The 10994-nt window shown below is 41.1% G+C and overlaps 1 protein-coding gene across 4 annotated transcripts in view; it reads right to left on the bottom strand.

Annotated features, from left to right (window-relative positions):
* Nucleotides 1–10994, bottom strand: part of LOC124007021 (unconventional myosin-VIIa-like) — a 49346-nt gene that overhangs the window by 27357 nt on the left and 10995 nt on the right. For 3 of the 4 annotated variants that reach the window (XM_046317266.1, XM_046317262.1, XM_046317263.1), the window contains one exon: nt 8298–8400. In XM_046317266.1, coding sequence (XP_046173222.1) covers nt 8298–8400 — 103 coding nt within the window. Of the gene's footprint in view, nt 1–8297; nt 8401–8646; nt 8768–10994 lie in introns of those variants that run through there. The other variant, XM_046317264.1, reaches the window with a different exon arrangement.

Here is a 10994-nt window from a genome sequence, read left to right as displayed (position 1 = left end):
CTGTGAAGCTTGTTCAGTTTATGTCTCAGTTGTTGAATCTTATGTAAACACAAATATTTACACATGTTAAGCTGTTTGCTGAAAATAAACGCAGTTGACAGTGATAGGACGTTTCTTTTTTTGCCGAGTTTACAGCCTTGGTCAAAAGTTTTGAGAATGACAAATATTAATTCCCACAAAAATAGCTGCTTCAGTGTCTTTAGATATTATTGTCAGATGTTACTATGGGATACTGAAATATAATTACAAGCATTTCATAAGTGTCAAAGGCTTTTATTGACAATTACATGAAGTTGATATTTGCAGTGTTGACCCTACTTTTTCAAGACCTCTGCAATCTGCCATGGCATGCTGTCAATTCACTTCTGGGCAACATCCTGACTGATGGCAGCCCATTCTTGCATAATCAATGCTTGGAGTTTGTCAGAATTTGTGGGGTTTCGTTTGTCCACCTGCCTCTTCAGGATTGACCAAAAGTTCTCAATGGGATTAAGATCTGGAGAGTTTCCTGGCCATGAACCCAAAATATCAATGTTTTGTTCCCCCGAGCCACTTAGTTATCACTTTTGCCTTATGGCAAGGTGCTCCATCATGCTGGAAAAGGCATTGTTCATCACCTAAACTGTTCCTGGACGGTTGGGAAAAGTTGCTCTCGGAGGATGTGTTGGTACCATTCCTTATTCATGGCTGTGTTCTTAGGCAAAATTGTGAGTGAGCCCACTCTCTTGGCTGAGAAACAACCCCACACATGAATGGTCTCGGAATGCTTTACTGTTGGCATGACACACGACTGATGGTAGCGCTCACATTGTCTTCTCCGGACAAGCTTTTTTTCTGGATGCCCCAAAGGGGATTCATCAGAGAAAATGACTTTACCCCAGTCCTCAACAGTCCAATCCCTGTACCTTTTGCGGAATACCAGTCTGTCCCTGATGTGTTTCCTGGAGAGAAGTGGCTTCTTTGCTGCCCTTCTTGACACCAGGCCATCCTCCAAAAGTCTTTGCCTCACTGTGCGTGCAAATGCACTCACATGCCGGCTGCCATTCCTGAGCAAGCTCTGTACTGGTGGTGCCCCGATCCTGCTGCTGAATCAACTTCAGGAGACGGTCCCGGCGCTTGCTGGACTTTCTTGGGCGCCCTGAAACCTTCTTCACAACAACTGAACCGCTCTCCTTGAAGTTCTTACTGGCAGCAATATCCTTGCGTGTGAAGCCCTTTTTGTGCAAAGCAATGATGACGGCACGTGTTTCCTTGCAGTTAACCATGATTGACAGAGGAAGAACAATGATTCCAAGCACCCCCCTCCTTTTGAAGCTTCCAGTCTGTTATTCGAACTCAAATCAGCATGACAGAGTGATCTCCAGCCTTGTCCTCGTCAACACTCACACCTGTGTTAACGAGAGAATCACTGACATGATGTCAGCTGGTCCTTTTGTGGCAGGGCTGAAATGCAGTGGAAATGTTTTTGGGGTATTCAGTTCATTTGCATGGCAAAGATGGACTTTGCAATTCATCTGATCACTCTTCATAACATTCTGGAGTATATGCAAATTGCCATCATACAATCTGAGGCAGCAGACTTTGTGAATATTAATGTGTGACATTTCAAAACTTTTGGCCACGACTGTACAGTTGAAGTCGGAAGTTTACATACACCTTAGCCAAATACATTTAAACTCAGTTTCTCATATTCCTGACATTTAATCATTGTAAAAATTCCCTGTCCATTGGTGAGTTAGGATCGCCACTTTATTTTAAGAATTTGAAATGTCAAAATAGAAAATTACTTATTTCAGCTTTTATTTCTTTCATCACATTATCAGTGGGTAAGAAGTTTACATACACTCAATTAGTATTTGGTAGCGTTGCCTTTAAGTTGTTTAACTTGGGTCAAATGTTTTGGGTAGCCTCCCACAATAAGTTGGGGGAATTTTGGACCATTCCTCCTAACAGAGCTGGTGTAACTGAGTCAGGTTTGTAGGCCTCCTTGCTCGCACACACTTTTTCAGTTCTGCCCACAAATTTTCTGTAGGATTGAGGTCAGGGCTTTGTGATAGCCACTCCAATACCGCGACTTTGTTGTCCTTAAGCCATTTTGACACAACTTTGGATGCATGCTTCCTGGCTGATGTCTTGAGATGTTGCTTCAATATATCCACAATTTTCTTCCCTCATGAAGCCATCTATTTTGCGAAGTGCACCAGTCCCTCCTGCTGCAAAGCACCCCCACAACATGATGCTGCCACCCCCGTGCTTCACAGTTGGGATGGTGTTCATATGCTTGCAAGCCTCCCCCTTTTTCCTCCAAACATAACGATGGTCATTATGGTCAAACAGATCAGAGGACATTTCTCCAAAAAGTACAATCTTTGTCCCCATGTGCAGTTGTAAACCGTACTCTGGCTTTTTTAATGGCGGTTTTGGAGCAATGGCTTCTTGCTTGCTGAGCGGCCTTTCAGGTTATGTCGATATAGGACCTGTTTCCTCCAGCATCTCACAAGGTCCTTGCTGTTGTTCTGGGATTGATTTGCACTTTTCGCACAAAAGTACATTCATCTCTAGGAGAAAGAACGCGTCTCCTTCCTGATTGGTTCGACAGCTGTGTGGTCCCATGGTGTTTATACTTGCGTACTATTGTTTGTACAGATGAACGTGGTACCTTCAGGAATTTGGAAATTGCTTCCAAGGATGAACCAGACATGTGGAGGTCTACAATTTACAATTTTATTTCTGAGGTCTTGGCTGATTTCTTTTGATTTTCCCATGATGTCAAGTAAAGAGGCACTGATTTTGAAGGTAGGCCTTGAAATACATCCATGGGTACACCTCCAATTGACTCAAATGATGTCAATTAGTCTATCAGAAGCTTCTAAAGCCATGAAATCTTCTGGCATTTTCCAAGCTGTTTAAAAGGCACAGTCAACCTAATGTATGTAAACGTCTGACCCACTGGAATTGTGATAGTGAATTATAAGTGAAATAAACTGTCTGTAAACAATTGTTGTTAAAATTACTTGTGTCATGCAAAGTAGATGTCCTAACTGACTTGGCAAACTATAGTTTGTTAACAAGAAATGTGTGGAGTGGTTGAAAAACGAGTGTTAATGACTATCCTGTGTCTGTAAACTTCCCACTTCAACTGTACATATTCTCATTCACCTCTCTAGATTTGAGAGTATTAGGTAGTTGTTGGGAAATTGTTAGATTACTTGTTAGTTTTTACTGCAGTCGGAACTAGAAGCACAAGCATCACTACACTCTCATTAACATCTTCTAACCATGTGTATGTGACCAATAAAACGTGATTTGATCATAGCCTCTCGTGCCAGATGGCCTAAGTATCAAAACACACTAATAAGGGTTGTATCATCTGATAAACAAGGGACGAATGATAGCATTGTTCTCTGGATGCAATACATTACAGAATTCATGACCAGTGAAACCTTTCACTTGTTTCCTGACTAGTAAAGAGCATGAAAGTTAAGGATGTGGTACTTTGAAACCAAGATATCACAAATAGCAGAGGAGCAAGGTCAAGAGTTTTCCCCAGGGGAAATTAATACTAAAGTTAAAATGTCATTGGATTAATGTGTAAATTACTGAGATAGACACCTCAGGAGAATGAAGGAAGTGAAAGTTGGAAGAGGAATACAAAGCAGTTATTCAGGGAAAACTGATGGCATATTGAAGCTATAAATCACTTTGTAACATCCCCTTCAACTCGATAGAACTAAATTACAAGTCATGTCAGTCAGAGAGGGTAGAAGCTGTACCATATTAGGAATAGTCAAGTGAGATCGTCAATACCATGCACTTGTTCCAGGGAGCACTTTAAGTACAATGAATGAAACAGAATTGTATGGTGTGAACAGTGACTTATGAAAAAGTATTTGCATTATGAATGTTTACATGGACTCGGTGAACCTACGATTGTGTCAAACTCATCAGAAGACCGCAGCAGAACAGCAGGGGGAAATGGAAGATGTGAAACTCTGGAAAATATGTTTTATTGACTGCTGGAACTCTGTACTCCCCTTTGGCTCTCCCAATTATCCCCGCTCTGCAGACACGCAAGCAAACCATTACGTGGCATAGAAAAAGTAGTGACTTTGAACATGTGGCTACAGTATATCTGGAAACCCATATTTCCATTCTTACTCTGTTTTTTAGTGATCAGTTGAACTGCATTTTCCACTGTTCCAAAAAGGTCTAGAATACTTCATCAGCACCCTGACTGAAGAGAACATGCAGCTGTAACACTTGTGAGAATAACCAGCGAATGTACAGTCCAATACAGAATACTGACCTAAGCCATACAAGCTAATCAAATCCATGTCTACTCCAACCACATGTACCCCGAAATAACATCAGTGTAATAAAGTGTTGTCAAACACAGCCTCTCTCTGAACCCTAGCTCACAGCCAAGGAGCCAGCCAAATCACTCCCACCAAGTCCCAGTGATGCAATTCCCCACACTTCCTAGTTTTCCTCGAGGCCCTCAGTCTCATCCCGTATCCCACAGAGAACTTCCCGTACCATGAGACAGGCGTGAGAAAACAGGGGCCGGAGAGGGACGGCGGTCAAGTCTGTGTGTTTACCATAGTAATCATCACAGTGGGGGAGCCAAGAGGAAGTCAAAAAGAAAAATCAAACATACATGATGCTATGATATTCCGTTTGAGATTCCAAAATGGTAGGAAGGAAGTGTCTCTTGGGTTGTGGCAGCAATCCAGAAACGTGGTTTGTGTGTATTTGGTGGGTCACAAGAAAAGTCGAAAGCTTTTAATTTCAGTCACAAGTCTGGTAACCAATGCAACACAGTGGACCGTACTGTAGTACACGAAGAAAAAGCACAGCGCTATACCACCATCTTATTTCAAAAGGACCATCCTCAACATGTGTACAATGACATTTCAAAGGGATGTCCATTAGATCATACTTCTCCAATATCAAAGCAGATAATAACCTTTGGTCATGATGGATGACAATCCTACAACATAATACTGTATATGTAGCCATTAGATAAGGTTATCATAGCATCACTTGATTGATGCTATATCACTTTCAACTATCACTGAACACTACTATGAATGAGGGGGAAATACACAGCATAGTTAATACAACAGAAGATAGAGACCATCTCTCCTGCCCCCTTCCCCTCAAGCGGTCAACAATGCTGAACAGGGGCGCAACTTTGGTTTCAGAAGTGAGGGAGGGATTCTATTTTTTTTTTTACCCAGTCGGATGCACACTCCAAAAACAGCCTACCCGACCACTCTGAGGCGGCCTCATGGTCCTAAAGCACACCGTTTCCCTGTTTTATACCACATTCCAATGATAAGACTGAGGGGGACAAATCATATTTCAGAATGCGGGCCCCACGTCCTCAATCTACACACAATACCCTACAATGACAGAGAAAACAGGTTTACATTTTTGCATGTTAAATTTATATTTATTTAAATGAAATAACTTATTTACATAAGTATTTATAGACCCTTTGGACATGATTTGGAAAGGCGCACAAACCTGTCTATATAAAAAGGTCCCACAGTTGATAGTGCATGTCAGATCAAAAACCAAGCCAAGAGGTTGAAGTAAATGCTCTATAGCCCTTCCATACAGGATTGTGTTAGGGCACAGATCTGGGGAAGGGTACCAAAACATTTCTGCAGCATTGAAGGTCCCCAAGAACACAGTGGCCTCACTCATTCGTAAATGGAAGAGGTTTGGAACCACCAAGACTCTTCCTAGAGCTGGCTGCCCAACAAACTGAGCAATCGGGGGAGAAGGGACTTGGTCAGGGAGGTGACCAAGAACCCTGATGGTCACTGACAGAGCTCCAGAGTTCCTCTGGGGAGATGGGAGAACCTTTCAGAAGGACAACCATCTCTGCAGCAATCCACCAATAAGGCCTTTATGATAAGACTGGCCAGATGGAAGCTACCCCTCAGGAAAATGCACGACATCCCACCTGAAGGAACCTAAAGGACTCTCCAACCATAAGAAACAAGATTCTCTGGTCTGATGAAATGAAGATTGAACTCTTTGGCACGAACGCCAAGCGTCTGGAGGAAACGTGGCAACATCCTACCGTGAAGCATGGGTGGCAGCATCATGCCGTGGGGATGTTTTTCAGCGGCTTGGACTGGGAGACTAGTCAGGATCGAGGGAAAGACGAACGGAGCAAAGTACAGAGAGATCCTTGATGAAAACCTGCTCCAGAGCACTCAGGACCTCAGACTGGGGCGAAGGTTCACCTTCCAACAGGACAACGACCCTAAGCACACAGCCAAGAGAAGAGAATACAGGAGTGGCTTCGGGCCAAGTCTCTGAATGTCCTTGAGTGGCCCAGCCAGAGCCTGGACTTGAACCTGATCGAACATCTGTGGAAAGGCCTGAAAATAACTATGCAGCGATGCTCCCCATCCAAGCCTGCCAGAGCTTGAGAGGATTGGCAGAGAAGAATGGGAGAAACCCCCCGAATACAGGTGTGCCAAGCTTGTAGCGTCAAACCCAATTAGACTTGAGGCTGTAATTGCTGCCAAAGGTCCTTCAACAAAGTAAAGGGTCTGAATACTTATGTAAGTGTGATACTTCTAAAAACCTGTTTTTGATTTGTCAATATGGGGGTGTTGTGTGTAGACTGATGAAGGGAAGAAAACAATTGAATACATTTTAGAATAAGGCTGTAACGTAACAATGTAGAAAAAGTCAAGGAGCCTGAATACTTTCCAAATGCATAGGCATAAAACGGTAGTAGAATCCAGAATTAGTTTTTGTAGCATTGGAGAGAACCTTGAGCTAATACATGCCAGACAAAACAGTCTTATCTAGGTATCTCTATAATTCCTCATTCACTTCAGACTTAGAGGGTTTCCTCCATTCATTTTTATAAACAAACCAAATAAAATGTCATACGATGTCAAACTGGTGTAGCCAACCCAATGTGTAGCATTTCTGGACTGGGATTCCATGTTGGGCGAGTTCAAACCGGTACACTCCATTGTGCAGTCTCATCAGCTACACATCTAACTAGAAAAACATGCTTTTGTGTTACTGGGTAATGTTTTGCCATTTGACAAGACTCAGCTGTTTCAGTTGGAACCATGGTAATAGTAGGTAACCTGAGACTAATGTCTACGAGTGGTGTGCAATGAAATGAGGTCTACGCCAAATGTTTCATTTCCCAAGTGTGGGTCTCTGCATAGTGCATGGTGTGCTCGGTTTGTTGGTACAGAATGGTGAATGCTGGGACTTAGGTAACCTAACCTATTCAACATTATTATACCTTCTAGAACACACCTCTTTATCACTGCTACATCCTTTGAACAAGCAGTGGGCAGGCCTATAGGAATACAACAATCAAGGCTATTTTTAGAAAAGCCAAACCCTTTCTTTGATGCAATCGTGACATTTCATTGTTTCCTCGCCCATAAAAAAACACGTCAACCTGAAGGTGGGACCGTAAAAGAACAAAGTATGACCTTAAACATCCCTTTTTCAACTGAGTGACTCACCTTGGCTGACACACAGACGGCTGACACAGATGTTGGAATGATGTCGCGTTCAAAACAACTGGGAACTTGGAAATCTTTGACTTCCGACTTCAGTGCGTTCAAAACAACTGGGAAACCAGCTCCGACTGAGAAAAATAGATTTGAACAGTCATCCAACTCGGGAACTTGGGCCTCTTTCTAGAGCTCAGACTTTCTGACCTGAAGATCACTGACGCCATGATTTGACCAGAGTTCCCAGTTGTTTTGAACGCGGAATGAGTGTTACGAGCAGGTCACAAGCCCTGTATTTACCGTGACAACTACACACAGAGGTGAATATCAAGATGATGTCAAGGTGGGAACACACGTCCTTCATCAGTCCATCAGTGCTACTGCTGCATACTCTGAAAGTAAGCTGGCAAAGTAGCCTTGGATCAACATCCAACTCATATTCAAACTATGTCTGAGGCATTGGCAATAAGAGGAATGTCCCATTCTGTTCATATCATGCAAATTCCATGTCCATATTGATTTAAACTGAGGTATGAGGGCAATCCTGAAGTGTGGTAGAAGGGACATGTCGAAACTGGTCTGGCTGCAGTATGTCTATCATACCTACAGCAGCCAACCCAATTTGTTATTACTGTCATTTGTCTGATATAAGTCAGCATTGTTATTGGTATAATAACAGACCTCTGTCTTCCTGGCAATTTCTGTTGCTCATAGTATGGAGAATGACAGATCTCTTTCCTGCAATATGTTAGCATTGGTGTAGATATGCGCATGGTAGAGTCTTACCTGTAGTATCTGTTGCTCCAGCTGTGAGTTGGCTCTGCACAGCTCCATGATCTGTCTGAGCAGCAGCTTGGTGCTCTCGGTCTTCCCTGCTCCACTCTCCCCACTGTGTAACAAAGTACAGGAGACCATTCTAAATAAGTGCCAGTGTATCAGTGGCGCCATGTAGTACGGCTGTATTACAACATTGAATAAGGCAATTTACTCAATTGCTCAAATTCAAAGAGAAAAAAAAAGCAGTGCATTGCTAGAATACACAGACTAGAGAGATAGACATTCTGAACACTGACTGGCAGATTCATTTGGTACAGATAACACAATATCACCTCAGAATGTCGACTTTTTAATCTACCTTGTTCAGAATCATATTACTAATTAAGCTAGGCTTCAACATGATTGTTTACAAATGTGTTCATGTTTCTAGTGACCCAGAATTAGAAGGACATTTGTCAGCCAAATTACAGGAGCTTGATGTATCTCTCTACCAAACTGATAAGCAGTACACATGAGTGAGTACTTGAAAACCAGTGCAGGGTTTTGCATGAGCAATAGGACATGCAAATGTACATGTGCAGCTGATAGTGTAGCCTAAATACAGTGAAGCTACTATTGATACCAGGATTCGCCATTCTGCCAAGGGGAGAAAGCCAAGCGTGGCCTAGGGCTATTGTTATAAGCTCTGATTGCAAATGGCATTTCACAAATAAATGTTTTAAATCTAATTTAAATGTTTCCATGACATCAACGCTGGTTGTATTTCCATTATTCCATCAGTCTTCTTGACTTTCTGCATAACGTTTGCGTCAAAAACAACAACTCTACATTCACCAACTGCAAGTTCATGTCCAAGAACAACACTCAGTTTAAAATCCTGGGAGAACTGATAAGGCTTGGCAGTTGAATGCATTTCTTCCTTATCCCCATGTAAAATATAGGCTCCATGGCAACTCTATAGCATATTTATTGTCCTATAATGAAGCAAGAAGTCAAAAAGAAAGTCAAAATAAATTAAGACAGTTTGAATGACAGAGGGTCAGTATTGTTACAGCTAATGCCTGTTTGCCTGAGCCTGAAGCCTTGCAGGTGTTTGAACACATGCATATATACACACAAGTCGCTCTGGATAAGAGCGTCTGCTAAATTACTTAAATGTAAATGTAAATGTAAAATGCAAACAAATGCACATACATGGACACACATGTAAATAGTGCCATACAGGCACTCAAACATATTCAGCTGGCTTTGCTTTCATGATTTTTGCTGTCTATTTTCCTTTGTCTTTCTCTTTTGATGGTCGTTGGTGCATTGGGGGACGGGGCTGTGGGGGGCAAAACTGTCAATGTAATTTAATAAACATTTTGTCTATTGAACATTTGACACCTTTTGTCTGGCCCTTTCTCATTACAATAAGAAGTGTTATTTACATCCTAACATTTGGATATACCTATGCATTTAGGCTAGTGTTTTCTCTCCCTGTCATTGTATACTGTAGGTCATAGGGCTGGACGATATGGCCTAAAAGTAATATCTAAAAAATATTCAGAGGTTTCGAAGAGTCACGAAATTGTATTTATATATACACATAACAAGAAATTGAGGTGTGTGTACACACACACACACACACACACGCTCAGTTGGTAGAGCATGGTTGCAACGCCAGGGTAGTGGCAGGGTATTTATATATATATTTATATATTTATATATATATTTATATATATATTTATATATATATTTATATATATATTTATATATATATTTATATAAATATTTATATATATATAAATATAAATATATAAATATAAATATATAAATATATATATATATAAATAAATATATATATATAAATATATATATATAAATATATATAAATATATATATACACACACATACATACATACATACATACATACATACATACATACATACATACATACATACATACATACATACATACATACATACATATACACACACACACCTATTTGTGCAAAACAAATTAATAACACCCACACGTATATTCTATTGTTAAGTCATGTTTGAATATGTAATTTATATAATCATTTTTGGGAATACAATCAGTTGTTCAAGAGCAATGTTTTTATCATGTTGCTCCGGCTGTCAGTTGTCATGTACACCTGTTAGTCTTCGCTCATCTTCCATGATGCCAGAGTCGTTGAGACCCTGTGCCATTACTTCACCCGTATGATCATCGGGGAAGTTAGACGTCTGGAGGCAGACATTTCGCAATTTCCAGTCTTCATTGATGTAGTGGACTGTCAAACTTCGGTACGGCTCGGACGTTCTGCTCGACCAATAAAATTCAAATTAATTACTTAAAAATCATACAAATGTGATTTTCTGGATTTTTGTTTTAGATTCAGTCTCTCACAGTTGAAGTGTACCTATGATAAAAATTACAGACCTCCACATGCTTTGTAAGTAGGAAAACCTGCAAAATCGGCAGTGTATCAAATACTTGTTCTCCCCACTGTATTTCGCCATGGAATAGGTCAATGCATCCATTCTCCTTCCACCTCAAACTTTTCTTGTGAAAGGCTGTCTAGGGCTGTGATTGGTGGATAACCTCTGTGCATGTGTTGGCACGAAATTGGGACATGATTCAACATTGGGCTGACAGAAGAGACAGTGAGATGCTGCATTTGTAAAACGTTACGTTATAACAGAACCTCGATTACTGCG

The sequence above is a fragment of the Oncorhynchus gorbuscha genome, linkage group LG20, assembly GCF_021184085.1.
Source record: "Oncorhynchus gorbuscha isolate QuinsamMale2020 ecotype Even-year linkage group LG20, OgorEven_v1.0, whole genome shotgun sequence".
NCBI lineage: Eukaryota > Metazoa > Chordata > Actinopteri > Salmoniformes > Salmonidae > Oncorhynchus > Oncorhynchus gorbuscha.
This window is presented reverse-complemented; position numbering and strand designations above follow the sequence as displayed.